Source organism: Heterodontus francisci, chromosome 2 (genome assembly GCF_036365525.1).
Source record: "Heterodontus francisci isolate sHetFra1 chromosome 2, sHetFra1.hap1, whole genome shotgun sequence".
In the NCBI taxonomy this organism is placed as follows: Eukaryota; Metazoa; Chordata; class Chondrichthyes; order Heterodontiformes; family Heterodontidae; genus Heterodontus; species Heterodontus francisci.
Window position 1 is genome coordinate 32,044,877 of NC_090372.1, and position 27,714 is coordinate 32,072,590.

At 42.8% G+C, this 27,714-nt stretch overlaps 1 protein-coding gene across 6 annotated transcripts in view; it reads left to right on the forward strand.

Moving 5' to 3' along the window:
• elmo1 (engulfment and cell motility 1 (ced-12 homolog, C. elegans)) overlaps positions 1–27,714 on the forward strand; it is a 321,507-nt gene that overhangs the window by 71,556 nt on the left and 222,237 nt on the right. For all 6 annotated transcript variants that reach the window (XM_068056594.1, XM_068056610.1, XM_068056619.1 and 3 more), the window contains 2 exons: positions 8,876–8,926; positions 11,178–11,347. In XM_068056594.1, the coding sequence (XP_067912695.1) occupies positions 8,876–8,926; positions 11,178–11,347 (221 nt within the window). The remainder of the gene's footprint in view (positions 1–8,875; positions 8,927–11,177; positions 11,348–27,714) is intronic.

A 27,714-nucleotide genomic window follows, 5' to 3' on the forward strand; every position in this document is an offset into this window, starting at 1 on the left:
CTGACACCATTTTTAAAGGACTTTGAGCCCTATTGGTAAATTAAAATATTTAAAGCTCAAATAAATAAAAAATAAATAAAGACAGTTCTTCTGCCCCTCTCCCACACCCAGATAACAACTTAATTAATTATTTGCCCTCTACCCCCCCCCCCAAAATCACTTACCTTGCCCACCTGACCTTCCCCCCAAAAACTGCATAAACTTTAAACTATAACCCTGCCCACCATCCCCTACACCAATGATGCTACTTTGACCCCGTTTCCCCCCCCCCCCTCCCCCACAACACTGATAAACTTACCTCCTCCCCCCTCCCCACCAGTGTGGCACCTTGTTTCCCCAGACGGGGATCTGAAGGCGCGGGAGTGCCGGCCACTGGGCCGAAGATTGCAGTGGGACATGAGGCAGTGGCGTAAGTATAATTAATTCGTTACTTTTAATTTATTTAAATATTCAAATGGGGTCCTGTCGCCAAGCAGCAGGGGGAGCTGCCACGAGGCTTCGCCACCGCCGGTAATATCGGGCCGGGCCGTCCTGGCGTCGGGGTGCGTGGCGACCCTCTGCTGGAGGCATCTTCAGGTCCCCACCCCCGCCACGGACCCTGATGCCTGGGAGAGAACAAGATCCTGCCCCTTGAGTCAGTCTTCTGCGAAACATTGGGATGCTTTACTCCATTAAAGGCCTGTTTGAATAAATGCAAATTTCTGATTCACTGAGGAACTGCTGAGGAATATTTTTATCTGTTGAGCTCACCTATGATTTGATTGCTCTGTAATTTTACAGTGAAAACCTCTGCATGCAGTTTTTACCCTGAATGTATGTCTTGTTGAAGGCTGTGCTCCAGTGGAAGACCTTCAGGAAACGTACTGAAGATATAAATTTACATTAAATGATGAACAAAATATTTAATGAGGAGGGCCAAGAAAATAATTACTCATGTACAAAAATGTATTGTAAAATAGGAGAACAATATTGTTTAGAAGTTCAAGATTTAAAACAAAACACACTGGCTGTGTGGTGTCCTTGATTAAGTGCTTCCATCATTATTTCATTCTCAAAACTTTCAACGACACTGGAGTTACAGACAGACATAGAATTACATAGAATTTACAGCACAGACACAGCCTACTCAGCTCAACAGCTCTGTGCCAGTGTTAATGCTCCACACAAGCCTCCTCCCACCTTACTTCAACTAACAGTAGTGCAGTAGTGAGTTCCTCATTTTCCCCACTCTCTGAGTAAAGCAGTTTCTCCTGAATTCCCCATTGAATTTATTAGTGATTATCTTACTTTTATGTCCCCTATTTTACAAATGGCCTTTCAGATAAATAATTACTTTTCTGACCCTGTTCATGAAGTATCTTATTTGTCAATTAATGCAAATTCATATCTCTTCTTCACCAATAACAACTACCTTCATTTATTGAGTGCCTTCAGAGCCAAGAGGTTAGGAGGAGATGACCCAAAGCTTGGGCATAGAGATGGTTACTGAGGAGGTTTCTGAAGAAGTGAGAGATGAAGAGGCTTGGGAGGGAGTTCCGGTGGAGTTGAATGCTTTGCCTTCCCTTTTAGGGCAAAGGGAGGTTGGGATGCCCAAAAGTCCAAAGGAACAGAGAGTTTGCGATTGAGTGGGGTAAAGGACCAGTGCAAAGACTGGTGTGGGAGAAGTGGGTTTTGGTTCGTGGGGCACTGGCACCAGTACTGGGGAAAGTGGGGGCTGTACTGTGGGGACGGTCAGCACCTAAACCTTGCTGGGACCAGTGTTTTAGCAAACCGTATAACTAGGGATGTAGAGAGGGCTTTAAACTAAACAAAGGGGGTGAGGGATAAAACCTGGGTAGATGTAACAAATCAAGGAGTAGAGTCAAGGCAGGAGAGCAGAATAGTAATATGGGAAATGAAGGTCAGAGAATGGCAGGAAGGGACAGAGAGAAAAAAAACCTAAGAACACACCAACAGTCAAGACTAGATGTTACAAAGATAACAAAAAGATGAAACTAAAGGCTCTGTATCTGAATGCACGTAGCATTCATAACAAAGTAGACCAACTGATAGCGCACGTTGAAGTAAATAAATATGATCTGATAGCCATTACAGGATGACAAGGATTGAGTCCTGAATATTGAGGGGTTAACAACATTCAAGAAGAATGGGAAACGAGGTAAAGGTGGAGGGTAGCACTGTTAATCAAGGATGGCATTGGTGCAATAGTTAGAGATGATCTTGATTCAGGATATCAGGATCTAGAATCAGTTTGGGTGGAGATGAGGAATAGTAGGGGAAAGAAGTCACTAGTGGGAGTGGTCTACAGGCCCTCTAACAATAACCATAATGTAGGATGAAGTATACAAGAAGAAATATTGGGTGCTTGTGATAAAGGGACAGCAATAATTATGGGTGATTTTAATCTACATATAAACTGAAAAAATCGGATTGGCAAAAGTAGTTTGGATGAGGAGTTTATAGAATGCTTTTGAGACAGTTTCTTAGAGTAGCATGTTCTGGAACGAACCAGAGAGCAGGTTATATTATTGTGTAATGTGACAGGATTAATTAATTACCTCAGAGTAAAGGTACCACTGCATAGCAGCAACCACAATATGATTGCATTTTACATCCAGTTTGAAAGAGAGAAGAGTGGGTGTGATACTAGTATTTTAAAATTAAATAAGGGCAACTATGTGGGCATGAAAACTGAGCTAGCTGAAGTGAACTGGGTTACTAGGCTAGGTGATAGAGCAATAGAGAAGCAGTGGCAGACATTTAAGGGGATATTTCAGAATACTCAGAATAAGTATATTCCTGCTAGAAAGAAAAACTCTAAGGGGAGGACCCACCATCCGTGGTTAATTAACGAATTTAAGGAAAGCTTCAAACTTAAGGAAAAAGCATATAATTGCATAAAGATGAGTGGTAGGTCAGATGATTGGTCAGAATATAAAGAATGGCAGACAATGACTAAAAGGTTAATCAGGAGAAAGAAATTAGAGTATGAGAGGAAGCTAGCTAGAAATGTAAAAACAGATAGCCAAAGTTTTTACAGGTATTTAAAAAGGAAAAGAGTAAGTAAAGTGAGTGTTGGTCCTCTGGAGAGCGAGAATGGGGAGTTAATAGTAGCTAATAAGGAAACGGCAGACGAAATGAACAAATATTTTGCTTCTGTCTTCACTATAGAGGATACAAAAACATTCCAATAATAGCTGTAAATCAGGAGGTGGAAGGAAGGGAGGAACTTGGTGAAATTACAATCACCAAGGAAGTGGTACTGAGCAAACTGATGGAGCTGCGGGCTGACAAGTTCCCGGGTCCTTCATCCTAGGGTCTTAAAAGAGGTGGCCAATGAGGTAGTAAATGGCTTGGTGTTAATTTTTCAAAATTCTCTAGCTTCTGGAAATGTTCCGTCAGACTGGAAAGTAGCAAATATAACCCCTCGATTCAAGAAGTGGGGAGGCAGAAAACAGGTAACTCTTGGCCAGTTAGCTTGACATTTGTCGTGGGGAAGCTGTTATAATTGATTATTAAGGAGGTTAGAGCAGGGCACTTGAGTAAACTCAAGGTAATCGGGAATAGTCAGCATGGTTTTGTGAAAGGGAAATCATGTTGAATCAATTTATTGGAGTTCTTTGAAGGAATAATATGCGCTGTGGATAAAAGGGGAGTCCATTGACGTACTGTACTTGGATTTCCAGAAGCCATTTGACAAGGTGCCATATTATTGGGCAAAGTAGGAGCTCATGGTGTAGTGGGTAACATATTAGCATGGATAGAGGATTGGCTGGCTAGCAGAAAACAGAGAGCATACATAAATGTGTCCTTTTCTGAGTGGCAGTATGTAATGAGTGGAGTCCCGCAGGGGTCAGTGCTGGGGCCTCAACTTTTTACAATTTATATCAATAATTTAGATGAGGGGAGCGATGGCATGGTAGCTAAATTTGCAGATGACACTAAGAGAGGTACGAAAATATGTTGTGAAGGTGACATAAGGAGGTTGCAGACTGATATAGATAGATTGAATGAGTGGGCAAAAATCTGGCAGATGGAGTATAATGTGGGAAAATGTGAAGTTGTTCACTTTGGCAGGAAGAATAAAAAAACAGAACATTACTTAAACGGAGAACGACTGTAGAATTCCGGGGTGCAGAGGGATCTAGGTGTTCTAGTGCACGAGTCACAAAAAGTTAGTCTGTCGGTACAGCAACTAATAAAGACGGCTAATGGAATGCTATCCTTTATTATGAGAGGAATTGAAAATAAAAGTAAGGATGTTATATTTCAGTTATACAGGGCATTGGTGAGACCACATCTCGAATACCGTGTGCAGTTTTGGTCTCCTTATTTAAGGAAGGATGTAAAAGTGTTGGAGGCGGTTCAGAGGCGGTTTACTAGATTGATAGCTGGAATGAGCAGGTTGTCTTATGAGGAAAGGTTGGACAGACTGGGCTTGTTTTCACTGGAGTTTAGAAGAGTGAGGGGAGTCTTGATTGAAGTATATAAGATGAACAGTCTTGGCAAGGGTGGATGTGAAAAGGATGTTTCCTCTTGTGGGTGAGTCCAGAACTAGGGGGCAGTGTTTTAAAATTATGGATCGCCCTTTTAGGACAGAGATGAGGAGAAATGTTTTCTCAGAGGGTTGTGCGACTTTGGAACTCTCTGCCTCCGAAGGTGGTGGAGGCGGGGTCATTGAATATTTTTAAGGCGGAGGTAGATAGATTCTTATTAGGCAAGGGAATCAAAGATTATCCGGGTAGATGGGAGTGTGGAATTCGAGTCAGAAACAGATCAGCCATGTTCTTATTGAATGGCGGAGCAGGCTAGAGGGATCAAATGGCCTACTTCTGCTACTAATTCGTATCTTCGTAGGTACCAGTATAGATTGTAGAGATAGGGTGGGGAAGAGGCCATGGAGAAATTTAAAGATGAGGACAAGGATTTTATTGATTGTCTTGGGGAAGGGGACTGCTTTGGGTCAGCAAGGGGAGGGATGATGAACAAGTGGGGCAGGATATGTGCAGTAGAGTTTTAGAATTCTTGGAGTTTTTTGTGGAAAGAGGTTGGTGAAGAGATCTTGGAGCCCGTTGAATCTGGAGATGACATCGGAGTTGGGGCTGTGGCAGACAATGTTGCAAAAGTGGAAATAAGTGGTATTTGTGAGGGTAGGAAACAGGGTGTGAAACTTAGCCTAGGGTTACAAAAGGGTGACAAGCTTGCAAACAGTGTGGTTTAGCTTTCTGAGGAAGGTTGGGGGTGAAATCACTGCCAGGGCCAAAGACACCTCCATTGATGTTTCCGTTATGAAATTAGAAGAATTATAAACGCCAATATTGAGTGCAAGGTCACATTACTATTTTGATGGGTATTTCCCTTTGGTTTTTATTCATTATGACGCTGTTTAAAATCTTGTTTTATTGAATAGAAACATAGAAAATAGGAGCAGGAGTAGGCCATTCGGCCCTTTGAGCCTGCTCCGCCGTTCATTATGATCATGGCTGATCATCCAACTCAGTAACCTGTTCCCGCTTTCCCCCCATATCCTTTGATCCCTTTCGCCCCAAGAGCTATATATAACTCCTTCTTGAAAACATATAATGTTTTGACCTCAACTGCTTTCTGTGGTAGTGAATTCCACAGGTTCACCACTCTCTGGGTGAAGAAATTTTTCCTCATCTCAGTTCTGAAAGGTTTACCCCGTATCCTTAGGCTATGATCCCTGGTTCTGGACTCCCCCACCATCGGGAACATCCTTCCTGCATCTACCCTGTCAAGTCCTGTTAGAATTTTATAGGTTTCTATGAGATCCCCCCTCACTCTTCTGAACTCCAGCGAATATAATCCTAACCGACACAGTCTGTCCTCATATGTCAGTCCCTCCATCCCAAGAATCAGTCTGGTAAACCTTTGCTGCACTCCCTCTATAGCAAGAACATCCTTCCTCAGATAAGGAGACCAAAACTGCGCACAATATTCCAGATGTGGCCTCACCAAGGCCCTGTATAATTGCAGCAAGACATCCCTGCTCCTGTACTTGAATCCTCTCGCTATGAAGGCCAACATACCATTTGCCTTTTTTACCGCCTGTTACACCTGCATGCTTACCTTCAGCGACTGGTGTACGAGAACACCCAGGTCTCGTTGCATATTCCCCTCTCTCAGTTTATAGCCGTTCAGATAATAATCTGCCTACCTGTTTTTGCTACCAAAGTGGATAACCTCACATTTATCCACATTATACTGCATCTGCCCACTCACTTAACTTGTCCAAATCACCCTGAAGCCTCTCTGCATCCTCCTCACAACTCACCCTCCCACCCAGTTTTGTGTCATCTGCAAATTTGGAGATATTACATTTAGTTCCCTCATCTCAATCATTAATGCATATTGTGAATAGCTGGGGTTCTAGCACTGATCCCTGCATTACCCCACTAGTCACTGCCTGCCATTCGGAAAAAGGCCCATTCATTCCTACTTTTTGTTTCCTGTCTGCCAACCAATTTTCTATCCATAGCAATACACTACCTCCAATCCCATGCGCCTTAATTATACACAGTAATCTCTTATGTGGGACTTTGTCGAAAGCCTTCTGAAAGTCCAAATAAACCACATCCACTGGCTCCCCCTCATCAACTCTACTAGTTACATCCTCGAAGAATTCTAGTAAATTTGTCAAGCATGATTTCCCGTTTGTAAATCCATGCTGACTCTGTCCGATTCTACCCCTGTTCTCCAAGTGCTCTGCTATAAAATCTTTGATAATGGACCTTAGAATTTTCCCCACTACCGACGTCAGGCTGACTGGTTTATAATTCCCTCCTTTCTCTCTACCTCCCTTTTTAAATAGTGGGGTTACATTAGCTACCCTCCAATCTGTAGGAACTGTTCCAGAGCCTATAGAATCTTGGAAGATGACCACCAATGCATCCAATATTTCTAGGGCCACTTCCTTAAGTACTCTGGGATGCATACCGTCAGGCCCTGGGGATTTATCGGACTTCAATCCCATCAATTGCCCAACACCATTTCTCTACTAATACTGATTTCCTTCAGTTCCTCCCTCTCACTAAACCCTGTGTTCCCCAACATTTCTGGTATGATATTTGTGATCCCCTTTGTGAAGACAGAACCGAAGTATGCATTTAGTTGGTCAGCCATTTCTTTGTTCCCCATAATAAATTCCCCTGTTTCTGACTGTAAGGGACGTACATTTGTCTTCACCAATCTTTTTCTCTTCACATACCTGCAGAAACTTTTATGGTCAGTTTTTATGTTCCCGCAAGCTTACTCTCGTACTCTATTTTCCCCTTCTTAATCAATCCCTTGGTCCTCCTTTGCTGAATTCTAAACTGCTCCCAATCCTCAGGTCTGATGTTTTTTCTGGCGAATTTATATGCCTCTTTCTTGGATCTAATGCTATCTTTAATTTCCCTTGTAAGCCATGAATACCTTGCTCCAACCTCTCATCATAAAAAAGCTGAAGTCTGCCACCTGGTGGTGTGAATAGCACTTTACACATGTTTTGTTTCTTTTATGTATATATTATTTTAAGAGTCTATTGTACATTCTTTACACAAGCATACCTGCATGATCTCTTCTATTTTTTCTTGGCATCAACTTCAAAATAAAATGTCAGGACTGAGTCTTAATAGCTGCTAAATCACTGTTGCATTACTTCGATTATTTTCCTTTTAATAACACACATTCTTTCTTTCACCTCCAACAAATACATGCTGCTCATGTAAGATGATTTTAAATATCCACTGTATACACACGGTTTAGATTTAAACTGGCGCAGGAGCGTTTTTTAAAGGGCATCTCTTTGTGGTAATTAATTAGGAAGTCTGAAGCGATTGACTTCAGTCCTGACCGCAAAAACTGTTCCTTAAACCACGCCCCCCCTCCCCCCCCAACCACCCATGGCCACTGACTGCAATCGTGGTATCCTATTTGCTGCTGAGCTGAGCTTCCGACTGCCATATCCGCTCCATTTCACCACAATAATATGGAAATAAAAATGGGGTTTGTTTCTGTAAGGGGTATTTACTGTACCCTGTGTGAGACATTTTGTTAATTAGCACAATATCACAGTTTAATGCTATTGAAGTGCAAATTCATGAGGTTTTTGATTCTTCCGTGCTTGCTGCTCATTCTAGATGACTACAGTTATCAATTGTTAAGCTGAGCTGCTCCTAATCTTGAGTGAATGGTATATCACTGATTTGACTGACTGTTTCTACTATTAGCCTCTAAGACACAGCATGTTTTTGTGTACTGATGCACTGGGCTATTTATGAACTGCAAGCACCTTCCCCACAGTGAGAAACTGCAACGAGACAGATAGGTATCCAATTCAGGAATATAGGAATTGACAGATGGAAAAAGGACAATCCTGGCAATCGCATGATACAATAATAATGGAATTGTTGATTAATCATGGAAATTGATCTCTATTTATTAATTTACACCAGACCCAGATATGAGGTGAGGAAAACTCCGAGTGGTGGAGAACTTTGAGAGCCATAGGTCCAACATTTGGACGAAAGCTTGTGGCCTCCTGTTCGTAACTGCTACATATTGTGCATCGGCGAAGCCTCGACATTTCACTCGTAGAGTTAATTGCTGGTTGGTTGGTTGGCATTTTACCATTAGCAAATGGTTTCTATGGTGACTCCCACAGACAGCTGAGGATTCATCAGTGCGATCCCTGGACCGCTTGGGTTTCCAATCCATTTTGATTGTGATCTAGAAAAGGCTGTTCGCTAGTGATGTACCATGATCACCGATAGGCAGGGAAACAAACAAACTGAAGAACATTTGATGAGTGAGGTATTTGTGAAGTAAAATAAACTCAACTCTATGTAACTGGTTGGATTTTTCCCCCCTCCAGAACCGTAATGAAATAAAAAATGGGGCAATCCTTCGATTGGCAGCGTCTCCAGTAAGTAGTTTATGTGACTTTCACATTTCTTTATACCCCTATTTGTTTATTTTCTTGCAGTTTTTACATTCAGTGGTATGAAACTTTCAGTCTGTTTAACTTTTAGATGCTCTGAATTGTGAAAAGTAAACTGCCTTCCGAAAACAGAGTGCGACAGTTGAGCTGATACTGTAGACTGTCAGTACCTTGTGAGAAAGGCACATGTGGTTCAGTTGATTTAACTCTTGCCTCCGAGTCTGAAGGTCGCAAGTTCAAGTCCCACTCCAGAGACTTGAGTAGATAACTAAGGCTGATATTTCAGTGCAGTATTGAGGGAGAAATGCATAGTTGGAAGTGGCTTCTTTCAGATGAGACATAAAACTGAGGTTCCATCTTCCTCAAAAGATTCCTCAGCAATATTTCCAAGAAGAGCAGGGAATTATTCCCAGTACCCTGGCCAATATTTACTCCTCTAACAACATCACTAAAAAACGATTATCTGGTCATTATTACATTACTGTCTGTGGGATCTTGCTATGTGCAAATTGGCTGCTCCATTTACCTCATTACAACGGTGACTGTACTACAAAAGTACTTCATTATTTGTAAAGTGCTTTGTCATGACCTGAGATTACGAAAGGCACTATATAACTGCAAGTCTTTCTTCATCTGACAATGATGAGGTGAATTTGGAAGCAAGGAGAATTTAATTGGGGGTGGGGTTGATGACAGTATAAAGTAACATAAAGACGGCAGTAACTTTTTTTAAAAAACCTTTGAGTCTGTCAAGTTTGAAGGGTCACACTTTTTAAAAGATGCAAAAGCAATCTTTAACGAAGGGAAAGCAGTCATTTTCTGCTGTTTTTTCTCCCCTGAGGATGAGTCAGGGTTTTGGGAAACTGCCAACTTGCGCTGAAACATTGATTGTCAAATCAACCTTGGGGTCTGCCTATTTACTTCAAGTGGAACTTGCAGCAGAATAATACGCTGTATGTCATGTGACATTATGGTCTTGTAATAAAGCAATGTACACCTCTCATGAGCAATGTCATGGGAAATCCACTACTTTTAAAATCTTTTTGGTGAGCTAACATCTCTTGAAAGACATGTTTTAACGCAGCCCTGTAACTTATTACACAATATCATGATTGATTTATTATATTTTAATCTATTATATAGTTCTTTTTTCTCCCATCCCTATGATTCGGTGGTTTAGTAGACCACATGGTTTATGCAAGTTCAATTTCTGTGCCAAGTTAGCTGAAAGAGCTTAGATTTATATAGTGCTTCAGGGTAACTCAAAGCACTTTACAGCCAATGAAGTACTTTTGAAGTGCAGTCACTGCTGTGCAGGTAATTTGTACACGAGATTGCCCAAAGTGAAAATGAGATAAATGACAAGTTACATCTGTTTTTAGTGATGCTGGTTGAAGATAAATATTCACCAGGGCACCAGAAGAACTCACCTCCTCTCCAACCAACACCATTGGATCTTTTATGTCCGCCTGAGAGATCAGACGGGGCCTCAGTTGAATGTTTCCTCTGAAAGATGAGACCTCCTGACAGTGCAGTGCTCCCTTAGAACTGCATTGTAAGTGTCAGCCTAGATTTGTGTCTCTGCAGTGGGGCTTTCCCACAACCTTCTGTCTCAGAGACGAGAGTGCTATCAGCTGAGCCACGTGAGACACTGAGGATGATTGAAGGTACTAAACAGTCCATTTCCCATTCCTACGCCCACAAGCCTGTTTCCATTCCCCTGCATGGTCCATTTCCCATTCCTACGTCTACTACCTGTTTCCCATTCCCCTCCATGGCCCATTTCCCATTGCTGCTCCCACAAGCCTGCTTCCCATTCCTATCCCCACTGCCTGTTTCCCATTTCCTCCCCATGGGTCGTTTCCTATCCCTCACCTGCAAAGCCTTCCTTTTAAATGCCATTCCTTGTTGCATTTTCCATTGGACATCCCAGCTAGTGGGGAGAATATCAACTAGTTTTCCTATTCCCAATCATCAATTGTACAGATGTGTTACTCTTTGGTGAAGTTGGGAAACAGTTCAGTTGTAGTGTCCCTTGTCGTCAAATAACTCCCGATCCTCTATGGCAGCCCCTTAGCTGTGAATAATGGTTACTTGATTTGGATACTGGGAGCCTGTTGATTTCCATGCCCTGTTTCACATCTAGTTCGCTTTGGAGAGAAGAAAAGAAATTATGTTCTTGTCTTGTGTATATTTGGCATGTTCTTTGTTTTTTGGGCACGTGTCTTTTTTCTAGACTCAAACGGCACAGGGGCTGCACGAAAGGATTCAGTCTTCCAGCATGGATGCCAAGTTAGAAGCACTGAAAGACTTGGCTAGTCATTCCCGTGACATCACCTTTGCTCAGGAGTTTATTAACCTTGATGGTATCTCCCTCCTAACTCAGATGGTGGAAAGTGGATCTGAGTAAGTATCTGTACACTTTAGTGTAGTTCTGAGTTATAATTAAAACAAGCATCTGGTTTAGAAGAATGAAATCTAGTGGATAAGTAAAGGTGCTTGATGATGATGATCAGCAGCTAGTATTGGAAAGTACGGGGGAGGAGTTACATAACATCTATGTTGCAGTGGAAATGAAGTTATTAAATCAAAGGGAGGCAATAATGAAAGCACTTAGATTTCAGTTTTGCAATTTAGTTTTGTAATCTGAAATATCCCTTAAAATGTTTTTTTTCATTCATTCTTGGGATGTGAACATCACTGGCAAGGTCAGCATTTATTATCCACCTTAGTAGCCCTGTTACAACTGAGTGGCTGGTTCAACCACTTTAGAGGACGGTTAAGAGTTAACCACATTGGTGTGGTCTCGAGTCACATATAGGCCAGACCAAGTCAGGACGCAGCTTTCCTTTCCTAAAGGACATCAGTGAACCAGTTGAGGTTTTTAAGATGATCCAACAGCCTCAGTCTCCAGTCTTTTAAACCAAATTCAAATTCTCAACACAAATGCAAAATACTGTGAATGCTGGAAATCTGAAAGTAAAACAGAGAATGCTGGAGATACTTGGCAGGTCTGGTAGCGTCTGGGGAGAGAGAAACAGAGTTAATGTTTCAGGTCAATGACCTTTCATCAAAACACTCTCAAGCTCTTCAAAACTCAAGCTGTCATGGTGGGATTTGAACTCTCGCTCTCTGGATTATTCTAGTAACATAACCACAACATTAATAGGTAGGTCTGGTATTCCTTTTCCAACAGACAACAGCTGCTGAAATATTTTTGCTACAAAGAGTTAGTTACAGATCGGCTGGGGTCTATCCGAGCAGTCAGCCAATGATTATGCATCACCAGTTCCTGTTGCCCAGTGTTAAATTCTCAGTCCAGCTAATGGCGGTATTTGTGTTTTAAATAACCTTCACTGAGTGGGATTCTAGCCACATGAAAGACAATGTTGACGTGCTGAGGCTTCCAGAGGAAGGAGTATTCAAAAACTTTTTAACTTCATTTTTTGAAAATTTATCATATTTAATTTAAAAATTCCGACTGCAAAGAAGGACCAAGTGTGTTAGTTGTCTGCTTTTTGCGGATTTGGGGTGGGGGTGCTGGTGGAGGCTGAAACACTGAAGTGCTTTGTGCTGTACATGAAAGTTGCAACTGCTTTGTATTTATCACAGATGTTACAGCCAGGTGGGTGATGGCATGGCTTGTTTCCACTTTTAACATCCCAATTGGCCACAGCAAGTGTTTTTGTTACTAGAGTTTTAACTCTTTGTTCTTTTTTGTCTAATAACTAGACAGTGACATATTTTCTTGTAGGTTTAAAACGGAAGATTAACTATTTATTAAACAATATTCATTCCCTCACCCATGCACACATTTACTCCCCCCCCACACACACACATACAAGAATAGATAGAGAGGAAAAGGGTAGGTGGTTGGAAGTGAGGTAAGTGTTCGGGGTTCACCGTGAACCTGTTGAATCTTTTTGGTGGACAGTTTATCTTTAAAGTTGCAAGCTTGGGTGTTCATAATTTTCTGGTAGTTAAGACTTCAGACAGGAGGTGGTGGTCACTTTCAGTTCTCTGCTGCACCAAGTTGAAGTGTAGAATTCGCAGCAAGGCTCCTTCTTTGGTTTTTGCTGGGCTACTTTTCACACCCCTTGGCTGTACTCCCTTTCTGCGATCTCTCTCTCTTTCTTTCTCTATCTCTCTCGCTTTCTCTCTCTCTCTCTTTCTCTTAAGGTAAAAATCTCTCACATCAGCCTCTGTTAAGAGATGCATGGCCCCTCCCTGTTTTGACTACACAATGGCCCAGGCTACTCCACACCTTCCTTGTTGCAGAAGAACCCACTCAATTCAGGAATGCCTTTTGATGGTTTCAGGATGGGTGTAATTGACACCTCCTTTTGTCCTTAGCAAATGGTGAGACAGTTTGAACAAAGAACAGTACAGCACAGGAACAGGCCATTCGGCCCTCCAGGCCTGCGCCGATCTTGATGCCTGCCTAAACTAACACCTTCTGCACTTCCGGGGCCCATATCCCTCTATTCCCTTCCTATTCATGAATTTGTCAAGATGTCTCTTAAACGTTGCTATCGTATCTGCTTCCACCACCTCCCCTGGCAGCAAGTTCCAGACACTCACCACCCTCTGTGTAAAAATATACAGGTCAAGTCAGCCTGACCTTCAGTGGCCATTTTGCAGCACATTGTCCACTTTTTAAAGAAAAAGTCAATGTTTTATAGATCTTCAGTTTGGTTCTGTATTATCATCGCTGCACTTGTGAACGTGACACCTCCCTCAAAAGGGAAAAAATTAAATTCCTTGGATTTCATTTTTTTGTTTGTTTTTTTTGGTTTAGAAAGAAAGTTGGAAAGAAGGTACAGGGTCACACCCCTGCTCACATTCTGTACTCATAGAATCATAGAAAGTTTACGGCTCAGGAAGAGGCCCCTTTGCCCATTGTGTCTGACACCCACACCTCAATTTTACAAGTGCTGCAGCTGGCATTGTCTGTAACAGCCACTTCTTGTTCAAGTTTGAGTTTTACATAATCCTTTCTTTGGACGAAGCATAATTATAATTGAATTTTCTGTTTGGGCATTGAAGTTTTGGCCCAGGAAAGCTGCTGTTTAGAAAATTTGGTGTTTTCTATCCGTTTCCCCCATTTAAATCCAGTTATGTGGTGTTGAATGGTGTTGGATTTCTCTAGTATCTAGTAGCAGTACTTTGGGAGCCTGCTGGAGAAGCACATTTTCGGTTCCAAGGTTTGTAATATGCACATTTCCGTTACTGCATTGTTCCTGGATGTTGGCCAATAGGCTGTTGGCAATTTTCATTGCCTGTACATTCCCTTAATCCCTTAACTGCTGCTTCCACAACACATGGATTTAATAGTTCAGGTTCTGGCACATTGATAATTCTTATCTCTAGGGTGACAGTGGATGATAAATTGTTTTTTAGCCACTGTGAGGCATCTGGGTTCTCCTCCTGCACTTTGTCCTTGGTTGGATTCTGAATCTGATTTGCTGGATTTGGTTACCTTTGGATTTAGAACCTAATCCTTTTATTTTTCAGTGGGCACATCCACTCTGACCTCACTTTTATTTTTCTTGTGGCTTTTACAAGTGTTGTTTACCTTAGAGCATTTTACCTTCCTTTTTACCTTTACTTCAGGGATGGGTTTTTCCGCACTCTGCCCCATATCTTCTGGGACACTAAGATTCACAGGTGGCGGTCCAGCTTCTTTTGCACTCTTCTGTGGCACTTCCGCTAGGTGAGGCATCTCCCTCATGCTTGGCTCGCCTGTTTGGGAACTTATCTCTTTTTAAATCTTTAAAGAAGGTTTCTGCTAATAGTACCTCTGGTGCACTTCCTTCAACCTCTGCTACTTTTATCTCATCTCCTTTGCTTTCCTCTGGCTCCATCTTGGCCTCTTTGCATTCTACTGGCTCCAATTTGGCCTCTTTACATTCTACAGGCTCCATCTTGGCCTCTTTACATTCTACTGGCTTTCCTTTAGCCTCTTTAATCTGTACTAACCCTATCGCCCCCTGTGGGATTGTTGGGACTTCCTCTGCAGCTGCACAGAATTTTGTTTGTTCCCCTACATTTCTCCAGTTTCTGTGGACTGTTTTGGACCCTAGATAAAATGCTGTGGTCCCTACATTGCCTAGCAGTAGGTCAACCCCCCCTACATTCGTAAGCTTGGAATGACCCTGACCATCACTACCCCACTGACCAACTTACTCTGTGGATAATCTTCAACTAAGGCAATGCTTAAGCATTTGCCAGTAAGCCCTTTGACCAATGCTATGGTATTTGTTCTGCTTTTGGGTGGCATCTCTGTAATCTTTCTTGCTGCTTCGTCTCTACTATGCAATTATATTACCTTTATTTTCACCTGTAATTCTCTTTCCTCTTTTTCCTTCTGAAATTGCATCTTCTCTCTTTTCATTTGCAACTGTATCTCCTCTCTTTTTCAACTGAATTCTAGCCATGATTATCTTTTCAGACACAGATTCCTTTTTTATTTATTCGTTCATGGGATGTGGGCTTTGCTGGCTAGGCTAGCATTTATTGCCCATCCCTAATTGCCCTTGAGAAGGTGGTGGTGAGCTGCCTTCTTGAATTGCTGCAGTTCTTATGGTGTAGTACAGGAGTTCCAGGATTTTGACTCAGTGAAGGAACAGCGATATAGTTCCAAGTCAGGATGGTGTGTGACTTGGAGGGGAACTTTCAGGCAGTGGTGTTCCCATGCATCCGCTGCCCTTGTCCTTTTAGGAGGTAGAGGTCACGGGTTTGGAAGGTGCTGTTGAAGGAGCCTTAGTGAGTTGCTGCAGTGCATCTTATAGATGATATACACTTCTGCCACTGTGTGTCGGGTGATGAAGGGAGTGAATGTTGAAGGTGGTGGATGGGGTGCCAGTCAAATGGGCTGCATTGTCCTGGATGGTGTCGAGCTTCTTGAGTATTGTTGGAGCTGCACCCATCCAGGCAAGTGGAGAGTATTCCATCACACTCCTGACTTGTGCCTTGTAGATGATGGACAGGCATTGGCGCGACAGGAGTTTAGTTACTCGCCGCAGAATTCCCAGCCTCTGACCTGCACTAGCAGCCACAGTATTTTTAAAGAAAAAGTCAATTTTTTTGTAACTCTTCAGTTTGGTTCTGTACTTTCATTGCTGCATTTCTCCTGAGCGTGATGCAGGTAAATTTTCTTGTTTCTCACTTACAATGGGAAGTGGCGCTGGAAGTGAAGTAGGTCAGAGTATGAACCCGTCAGTTTTGTAGCTGTGTCACCGATCCACGCTACCTACAGGCTGTCTAGTATTGTAGCAGTGTCTCTGACTCACGCTGTCTTTGGATGCAGCTCTCTGCAGAGAATGTGGAGTCAATGAGATATCCTGTTAGCCTAATGCAGTGCATATCAACCTCATGGCATTCTAAAGTAGATACTACCAGTAGGGGTTTACGCCACTGTTTACCAGATTAATGCTAAATGTATGACAGTGTTAGTGTGACCTTACAATGGCTTTCCTTAGGGTCACAAGTATTCGTGGTCTGAGGTTTCCCTGTGTTGGTTACAGCATTATAACCAGAGCTGACATAGTGGGTGGTATTTTATGCTCTCCCTTGTGGCAAGTTTGGAGGCGGGGAGGGCATTTAATTGGGTAGGATGATGGCGGTTGGGGACCCCGCTTCCACCCTGATTAAGTCCATGGTGGTAAGGCCTGTGGATGGTCTTCCAGCCCCACCACCAATTGAGGCCCTTAAGGGGAAACTAATGCCCAATTAAGGGCTTCTTTCTGCTACTGCTGGTATTAACTCGGGGGGTGGGGGGGCCTGTCGCCATGTAGGGAGCATGCGTGCAAACCTGTGCGGGGTTGCTTGTGGTCTTCTGGGGGGGTGAGGGGGCCCTCGTTCAAAGACACAGTGCCTGATTGAGGGACTTGGCATTGGGAAGGAGGGTGCCTGCTGAGTGCCAACCCCTGCCCTTGTTGCTGACCCTTTTGCATCCCCCGCCCCCGAAACTCCTCACGCCATCACTTATCTCTGGCTTGGGTGGCTCCATGATGCTTGGCCTCCTGTGGGAGCCGGTAGGCACCACTACCTCCTCCTCTGATTGGCCGGCAGCTCACGGTGGGCAGGACTTCCCAGCCCCGGGGTCCTGATCCCGGGAAAGGCCCACCAGTGGCCTTTCAAGTGCCCATTTGGCTCATTATTTGGTGGGCCTTCCCCAAAGGAGACAACGCAGGTCTCTCACCAATACTCCAGCTGGCATCCCCATCGCCTCCATAAAATTCCCCCCAGTATCACTGGTGTTAATGGGCACCGTGACCAGAAGCTGATGGGTACCATGACCAGATGTTAATAGATACCACTGTGATATTCCAGAGAACCAGTTTGTGAAAGATAGAACTGGAGCCAATCTTTACATTCTTTTATAAGCATTTAATTGCAGTTACGTATTACAAGCATATACCTCCTAACCCAGCAACCACAGTTTCATCCTGTGTATATTTATTATAGGGGCACAAGTGAATCGCCAATTAACATGCATACAATTGATATATAATTATACAAATAGAAAGCAGATCACCTATTAACAGTCTGATTTTTTTCAACTCAACTTGTGTCTAGTAGATTTGAATGTTTCCTTGGAGCCCTGAAATGCTATTCTAGGAGCCTGTACCACCACAGAACATGGACGGGTGTGAGGAACCATAGAAACATTACGTCACAGAAGGAGGCCAGTTAGCCCGTTGTGTCTGTGCTGGCTGAAAAAACTAGCCTCCCAATCTAATCCCACCTTCCAGCACCTGGTCCGTAGCCTTGCAGGTTACAGCCCTCAGGTGCATGTCCAGGTACCTTTTAAAAGAATTGAGGGTTTCTGCCTCCACCACCATTCCTGGCAGTGAATTCCAGACCCCCACCACCCTCTGGGTGAAAAAGCTTTTTCTCCTGTTCTCTCTAATTCTTCTGCCAGTCACCTTAAATCTGTGCCCCCTGGTAATTGACCTCTCCGCTAGGGGAAACAGGTCCTTCCTGTCAACTCTATCTAGGCCGCTCATAATTTTGTACACTTCAATCAAGTCACCCCTCAGTCTCCTCTGTTCTATGGAAAGCAACCCTAGCCTATCCAATCTTTCCTCATAGCTGCAACTTTTGAGCCCTGGCAACATTCTTGTAAATCTCCTCTGTACTCTCTCTAGAGCAATTATGTCCTTTCTGTAATGTGGTGAGCAGAACTGTACACAATTCTCCAACTGTGGCCTAATCAGCGTTTTATACAGTTCCAGCATTACATCCCTGCTTTCGAATTCTATGCTTCAACCAATAAAGGAAAGCATTCCATATGCCTTCTTCACAACTCTGTCTACCTGTCCTGCCACCTTCAGGGACCTGTGAACATGCAATCCGAGGTCCCTCACTTCTTCTACCCATCTCAATATCCTCCCATTTATTGTGTATTCCCTCACTTTATTTGCCCTCCCCAAGTGCTTTACCTCACACTTATCTGGATTGAATTCCATTTGCCACTTTTCCGCCCACTCAGCCAAACCATTGATATCTTTCTGGAGTCTACAGCTATCCTCTTCACTATCAACTACATGGCCAATTTTTGTGTCATCATCAAATTTCCCAATCATGCCTCCCACATTTAAATATTAATCATTAATATATACCACAAACAGTAAGTAACCCAACACTGAGCCCTGTGGAACGCCACTGGAAACAGCTTTCTATTCGCAAAAACATCCATCGACTACTACCCTTTGTTTCCTGTCCCTGAGCCAATCCTGGATCCAACCTGCCACATTCCCCTGTATCCCATGGGTTTTCATTTTACTGACCAGTCTGCCATGCAGGCCCTTGTCAAATGCCTTACTAAAGTCTATGTAGACAACATCCACTGCACTACCCTAGTCAATCCTTCTTGTTACTTCCTCAAAAAACGTAATTAAGTTAATAAGACATGACCTTCCCTTAATAAATCACTGCTGACTCTCCCTGATTAATATGTGCCTTTCTACGTGGCAGTTTATCCTCTCCCTCAGAATAGATTCTAACAATTTACCCACCACCAAGGTCAGACTGACCGGGCTATAATTATTTGGCCTACCCCTCGCACCCATTTTAAACAATGGTACAACGTTCGCAGACCTCCAATCGTCTGGTACCTCTCCTGTATCTAGTGAGGATTTGAAGATGATCCTCAGCGCATCCACTGTTTCCTCCCTGGCTTCCTTTAACAACCTGGGATGCAAAACATCTGGCCCTGGCGATTTATCCACTTTCAAGGATGTCAGACCCTCTAGTACTTTCTCTTTCATTATGCTTATCATATCTAATATTTCACACTCCTCTTTAACTACAATGTCTACATCAACCCTCTCCTTTGTGAAGACAGAGACAAAAATCTCATTAAGAACCCTGCCCACATCTTCTGCCCACGCATAAGTTCCCTTGTACATCTCTGATAGGCCCTACCCTTTCTTTCCTTAGTTATCCTTTGCTCTTAATGTACTGATAAAACATCTTCGGATTTTCCTTGATTTTACCTCTCAATAATTTTTCATGTCCTCTCTTTGCTTTTCTAATTTCATTTTTTAGTTCACCCCTGCACTTTCTATACTCCTGTAGGTTTTCTAAAGTATTAAGATTTTTGTGATCGTCATAAGCTTTCTTTTTCTGCTTTAACTTACCCTGTAAGCTTCTAGATAACCAGGGGGCTCTAGATTTGGCAGTACCACCCTTTATCTTAGTGGGGACATGTCTACACTGTGCCTGTAGTATCTTGCTTTTGAATGCCTCCCACTGGTTTGCCACTGATTTTCCTTCAAGTAGCTGTATCCAGTCCACTTTCACCAGGTCACCTCTCAGTTTCTTAAAATTTGCCTTCCCCCAATTTAGAACTTTTACTTCTATTTTATCTTTGTCCTTTTCCATGATTATGCTAAAACTTACTATATTATGGTCACTATCTCCAAAATGGTCACCCACCGTTACTTCCTCCACTTGCCCAGCTTCATTACCGAAGACTAAATCTAGAATTGCGCCCCCTTTCGTTGGGCTTGTTATGTGCTGGCTAAAAAAGTTCTCTTAAATGCAGTTCAAGAATTTTGTGTTCTCTGTGCCCTTCACACTGTTTGTATCCCAGTTGATATTGGGGTAGTTGAAATCCTCAACTATTATTGCCCTATAGTTTTTGCACTCAGAAATGTGCCTACATATTTGTTCTTCTACCTCCCTCTCACTATTTGGGGGTCTATAGTACACTCCAAATAGTGTGGCTGCCCTTTTTTATTTCTGAACTCCACCCATATGGCCTCATTTGATGATTCATTTAGCATATCATCCCTCCTCACAGCTGTTATTGATTCCTTAACTAATAATGCTACACCCCCTCCTTTTTGATCTCCCTCTCGATCCCGCCTGAAAACTCGATAACCTCCCTAAACTCAGCCTGCAGGACCTCATCTCTCTTTCTTCCTATATCGTTGGTACCAATGTGGACCATGACCTCTGGCTGTGCACCCTCGCCCTGCAGAATGCCCTGTAGCCGCTCGGTGATATCCATGACCTTTGCAACATACTATCCTGAAATCACGTCTGCGACCATAGAAACGGCTATCTGTTCCCCTAACCACTGAATCCCCTATCACTATTACACTCTTGTCCTTTCGCCTCCCTCCCTGCACAGCTGAGCCACCCACGGTGATCTGGTCATGACTCTCACTGCATTCTCCAGAGGAACTCTCTCTCCCTTCGGTACTCAGAACTCCTGCACTACCTGCCTTGACCACCTTATCTGTCTGGCTGCCACCCAGTCCTTCTCTGCCTGTGCTGTCTTAAGCTTGAGGAAGAAAGCTTCTTCAATGTGACTCCTTGATACCAGTGCTCATTATGAAGGCAATGTTCAAATTCTGCACTGGAACTGCCAGCATGTCTGGAAAGGTGAGCCTGCAGATCTTAGCCTTCTAAGCATGACCTGGACCTTCTGTGAGACAAAACAACACCACACAGCAGTGAAAGCCCTTTACAATTCATGTATTTTTTTGCAAAAAGAGTTCACTTGTAGTTTTGTTTGCAGGTGGCTTGATTTTTGCTACTAATTGGTTCCAAACTTCAATTTTGTGTGCTGATCTCGGGAGGCTATGAGTGGTTTCTGTGCAATAGGGGTGTGAAATGCGTAAATCTCTTTTGGTTCAGAGATTCTAGTATTTGGCTGATGGTTACTGTCATGAAGTCCCCCACCTGCCAAGAATGAGGCATGTTAATTTCATCACATGAACATTAATTTTAAACTGTTGCTGGAATGAAGAGATGACTTGTTTAAAGAGATCAGCAATGGCTGGAAAAACATTTGCATACTAAGAGACAGTGCTTGAAAAGACAATGGGAACTGCTCACTGATTCAATTAACAGAGATTGGTCTGGGCAATGATGATCCACATCTTGTAAGAGACAGCACTACACCCCCCCACCGAGAGCTTTGGAATCCACACATGCAGGAGTTTGTTAAAAAAAGTGAGTCACATGACTAACCTGCTGGCCCAGGTCTGGTTTTGAATTGTGCTCACAGGACAGCTTGGGTCAGACTGCAGATTGCAACTGAAGTTGGAACAAGAGCCTCTCTCCCTCCCACTAACTTCCAGATCCACTGAAGTCACTTAAACCTCGAGAGAGAAGAGACTCCTACATCGAAATAGGTTTTAAAGCGTGCACTGAGCCTCAAAGAAACGGCAGGACTTACCGGCAACCAAAGACTCTACATCAAACTCAAAGGACCGTAAATATTGCCTCAAACCTTTCCCTTTTTTTCTGCCTCTATCTGTATGTGTATTTATCGCATATGCATGCTAACGTGGTCGCGTCGTGTATTCGTAGTCGTTAACCAAATTAGAGTTTAAGATTAATAAACTTCCACCTTTCTTGTTTAAATCTAAGAAAACTTGTCTTGATTGATTTGTTTGCCTTACAATTGGAAGCAATGAACAAGGATTCACTGAGGGGGAGCTAAAAACACGGTGTTTTTAAAATTAAACCAGGCAGCGGCTGAGAGGGAACCCCTAGACCCCTTTCTCGCCTGGTCGTAACAGTTACTGTTAAGCTGCCAAACTAGGCCATGCACTAACCATACCAATTTTGTAGGGCACAGAATGAAGAGGGGGGAAGAAGTATTTTCAATTGCCCTCACTAACTTCTATGTTAACATGCCGGCACTGAGTTAAACTAATTCCAAGGCTGCCTGAGTCCTTCAACACAGTCAGCATTGGAAGGATAAGATACTGAGTACATGGTAATGACATATATTCTAGGACAGGGATTCTCAACCTTTTTGCTTCTGAGGCCCCCCTCCCAGGTTATAAAAATTCCACGGATTCCCAGTAATGCAAGTACATTTTCTGTATAAAAATACGTTGCCCAATTAAACATGTATTACTTATTTTGTTTTACTTAGTTAATGTGAAATTCATTGCTGGTACTGAGTAACAATTCTGTCAAAACGTGGAGGTATCTTTGACAAACACATGAGCATTTCATGGTCAGTGTTCATCCTGGCTAGGTATTTTATTTTCATTGATGCCATTGCTGAAAATCCAACTTTGCATAAGTAGGTTGTGTTATAGCAGAAGCAATGCTATATTCATAGGAGTATTCACACCCAGCAGCTCTCAGAGTCTCCATTACTCGATGCCCTCACTCTATCAAAACCTCTATCTCTGTGTGCACTGATAATTCAAGCAGAATGGTTGGCTTCCGCTATCCAAAAGCATGGGGTAGGGGAATGGAGGAGTGTTGGGAGAGAATGGTAATAAATTAAACATCACTCAGTCATAAAATAACATTTTGTTATTGGATCCAAACAGTGAACAATGTATTTACAATATTGTCAGCAGTTTAGTTTTTATGTTGAAATTTGTAAATGAGTTGCTGTCTCATGAGAAAGAAGTGAAAGATCAGGCTGATATGGTGCTGCCTGGTGGTTGCTGATCAGTCTGTAAGAGCTGAGCCAATCTGGGGACTAGATTGATGGTGTTGGGATAAGCTTTAGGGCAGCAGAGTCAGACCCATTGAAACCTTCTTGTGGACCCCTAATGGGCCTACGAAACCCCCAGTTAAGAATCCCTCTTGTAGGAACCAGGGAGAAGCAGGCACACTTATTACCTCATTGTAATACCCAACCAGTGTACACTCTTCCTCCTTGACATTTAGTTCCTAGTTACCGGCGCCTGATTCATTTTGCATTTTTTGTGATATTGAGATTAGGATATGCTACTTGCCATGTTCTGCAAGGGCAGGGCGTTGAGGTGTGTAGTTAGAAGCTAGTTCTCCCTCTGACTCATACCTCCGCACTACAAGGAGACAGTATATTGGATGACCTTGTTCTTTATTCAGTTCTGCAGCCCAGGTCTCCTGAATGTGTAGATACTTGTCATCAAAAGAATGGTGAAAATATACTGAAGGTTTTAAAGAATTTTAAAAATGCACTTTCTTTTTTTTGATCAGTACCTCCTGGTTGAGAGGCTGAGCAGTTGATATGCCGCCAGGTGATCTGGCAGCACAATCCTATTGCCTTCAGCTTTAGGTATGTTCGGCTTATAAGTCTTGTCCTCTGATCAAACTTTCTCTTAACCCCCCCAAAACACGAAGGTGAGAATAGAGTATCAGCAGTTTCAGGCCTTATAATGGGGGAGGGTATCGGGACGTGTAATGGAAGTGGATAGCAGGACTTGTAATGGGGATGGGTATTGGGAGCTGTATCGGGACTTGTAATGGGGGAGAGTTATGGAAGCAATAACAGTAAGTGTATTGGGGAGAGTATCGAGAGCAATATCAGGAGTGGAGAGAGAGATAACCCATCTTACGTCGGTTTGGCGTTTCCCTGATTAGCCTGGGAGCTAAAGAGCTCCATACGTGCGGAACTGTGCACAGACTGGTTGCAGCAGTGTAAAATGTTGGTGCACCGGTGTGACTCACAGAATTGTTACAGTGCAGAAGGAGGCCATTCGGCCCATTGAGTCTGCACTGGCTCTCCGAATGAGCAATTCACCTCGTGCCACTCCCTCGTTTTCTCCCCGTAACCCTGCACATTCTTCCTTTTCATTTAACAGTCTAAATCCCTTTTGAATGCTTTAGTTGGACCTTCCTACACCACACTCTCCGGCAGTGAATTCCAGACATTAATCACTCTCTGCATGAAAAAGTTTTTCGTCATGTCACTTTCGCTTCTTTTAACAATTACTTTAAATCTGTGCCCTCTCGTTCTTGATCCGTTCACGCAAGGGAACAGTTTCTCCCTATCTACTCTGTCCAGACCCCTCATGATTTTGAATACCTCTATCAAATCTCCTCTCAGCATTCTCTTCAAGGAAAGCAGTCCCAACATCTCCAATCTATCTTCATAACTGAAGTTCCTAATGCCTGGAATCAATTCTCGTGAATCTTTTCTGCATCCTCTCTAACACCTTCACATTCTTCCTCAAGTGCAGCACCCAGAACTGGACACAATACTCGAGCTGAGGCCGACCTAGTGTCTTATACAAGTTCAACATAACTTCCTTGCTCTTGTACTCTATGCCCCTATTAATAAAGCCCAGGATACTATATGCTTTATTAACTGCTCTCTCAACCTGTCCTTCCACCTTCAACGACTTCTGCATATATACACCTAGGTTCCTCTGCTCCTGTACTCCCTTTAGAATTGTACCCTTTTGTCTCTCCATGTTCTTCCTACCAAAATACATCACTTCGCATTTCTCCGCATTGAACTTCATCTGCTACCTATCTGCCCATTCCACCAACTTGTCTATGTCCTTTTGCATTTCTACACAATCTTACTCACAGTTCACAATGCTTCCGAGTTTTGTATCATCCGCAAACTTTGAAATTGTGCCCTGTACACCAAGGCTTAGATCATTAATCTATATCAGGAAAAGCAAGGCCTTGATCTTTGTGATGAGTTCTTCATGGTAAGCTATGCATAGATATCATCATTGATAGGATGGCAGCATGTTAAGTCCATGGAGAAAGCTGAATTTTCAGGCATTTGTGTCTGAATCTGCAGGAGGGTCCACATATGCTCAGTTCTGTGTTTTTGTGACTTTTCTGGTTAATTGTAGAGGAGAGGGATATTAACTCTTTCAATTAAAATATACATTTCTCCTTGTGTAATAAGTGTAAACCTGCTCATTGTAACGAGTTTCTGCCCAGTTCAGTGAAATAATAAAGGGTTATTTTAGGTTTATTTGTAAGACATCAGAATCTAGGTGGAGGACTGATAGCTGTTTTCTAGTGTGAAGGGACAGTGTGTTGCAGTCCAAAGCTGTGTGTCTCACTGCCACAGAGGGTGTGTAATTTATCATTCACACCCTTTGTTCAGCTGTTCTCCTAGGTCTCATTAGAATTGCTGTGTGTTTATTTCTAGCCCAACACTGAACTGTGAATGACTAATTGTTCTACTCTGGGGCCTCAAATGAAGGGGGATCATCCAGTCATGAGTCAAAATGAGATCACATGACTTGATGCAACTTCCTCATGACCATGCTTTGCTCAGAGGGAGAAGTAACTGTAATTGCCTTCCCTCTTGTCTGAATAAGGCAGAAGTACAACCATTTGTGTTTGTGGATGAGGGTGAAGGTGGTTAAGCCAACCCTCCAATAGATGGATAACATGCATGAGCTGAGATGCACTAAGTCAAAATTAATTGGTGCAACTGTAGAAAGGTTGCACGAGTTTTGGAAACTGAAATGTGGGGAGGAAGACAATTCCCATGAGGCAACTGAGTTAAATCATTGAGGCCCTGGAGAGCAAGAGATCCACACTATTGGAATTTTAAAAAATAACACCCCAACCCCATTTTAATGCTTGTGATCCTTAAAATACCATCGTGCGCTCCTGTTCTTTCCTGTGTGTTGAGGCAAACATTAGGCAAACAGAGATTGACATTTTCATTACTGGCTTAGTCAACAATTGTGTTCTTTAATGAAAGACTCCGACACTTAGTCCCTGTCCAGATCTCCCCAAATCTGACAAATGTATGTTAGTGAAATGAATCATTTGTACCTTAGCATGCACTATTCACAATTAGACTGGTCATCAGAAAGGGTAAAGGGGAGAATGGGGATGAGCAAGAAGAAAAGGGACATTTCTGATTTGGAGCATATCAAGTTGTGTATGACCTGCTCAGTCATATAAATCTGGAGTGATAGAGTGTGACTTGTTGTTCAATGGCCTGGCAGTTCATAAAAGCAGACAAGAGGGATTACAGCAGACAGCTCCAATTGAAGAGCGAGCCTCCTTACTCGCTATAATTTCTATGATACGGCTGGAGCAAAAACTGCAGGTCTAGGGATACAGTTGTGTTAAAAAAAAATCACACCACAATCTCCATGTGATCTTCAGAAACAAGTTAACTAATAGCATTTTAATAACTAGAGATTTACACAGAATGTTCAGTTGGAAGTTTTCCAGATTGTGGAGCGTGGTTGGCAGTTTGACCCTAGGCTGGACCACACCTGATATAGTCGTGACCTGAAGTGCACGTACGTGCACTGTCCAGCAGGGGGACTGGTGAGCAAGCAAGAGCAAATGGCAAGGTTGCTTTGTCCCCTTCCTAATGCAAGGGTCCTGAGGCATATTCTATTGCCCCAGCCGCTTCACTGGCTGAGATCATATCACATTAGTTCAAGTGGAAGTGTTGCTTCTCTCCAGTTGGCTGGAAATAATTTTGTGTTTAATTTTTTTTAATGCCTTGTGTTTAAATTGTAACTTGAAAAGATGTTATTCCATATTATCAAATTACTCGTCCTTGACTCTGATCAACAGATTGGCGATGTGGGTTTTCTGATAACTTCTAGGAATGCTGCTTTGTGTTAGCTGGCAGGGTGGTACAGTGGTGGGTGGTGGTGGTGGTGGTGAGTGTCTTGGTGAATTACCAAAAGTGGAACCTTGCTAATGTTGTCCTTTCAGCGAGACACTTCCCATCTGCTTGATGCAGTATCCGAGAGCCATGATCTGTTCAGCAACTCACTGTCTGAGGCAGAGCCTGAATGCGTACTCCAATCTGGGCTAGGATTTGAAGTAGGTCCTTCCAGACTCGAGACCATTCAGTGATTGATTATTAAAACGTCAAAAACAATTCTGTAGATACAGTGTCAGTGAATTAAAGTGGTTACTTGTTGAGTGGAGGATGTCAGTATCTCGATGCGCAAAATAGGCTGTGTTTTAATAAAGTTATTTTCCTCCTGCCGTCCTTGAATACACTGTTTCATGATGGGTCTGGTATCATGACTGCAGACAGCTCACGCTGTGTGTCCATCCCCAACATGTAAACCTTAGACAGTCAGCATTAACGGTTGTAGTCCACCATAGGAGCCTGTTCCTGTTCTCTTCTGAAGCCCGCACTGGCACTTCAGCCAGGAGCAAGAACCCTGCCGATTTCTCCCTTCTGTTGCTATGGGTGCTGCGTCGCAATGCTGAGACTCAGCATAGACTGAGGAGTGAATCTGGGACCTTCTTGATTGGTGTTGTAAAGAATCATAGCAAGTGGACGCATTAATTAACGGTACCAGTGGAGAGGAGTATGTTACAATGTGTATTTTGGGGATGATTTTGCAAAGATAAAAAATAATTTGAATAGACAGCCTTCAGGACACATTGTTAATGTAAACATATTCACATAAATATCCAGTTTGAGTAATGAATGTTTATGTTTGAATTGTTAGTTATAAAAAGCTTTCTGTGATTCAATGTAATGGATAAGACTGTAGATATGATTTAAGAATATGGGAATGTGAACATGCTACCTCATAGAGTAGTTGAGGTGT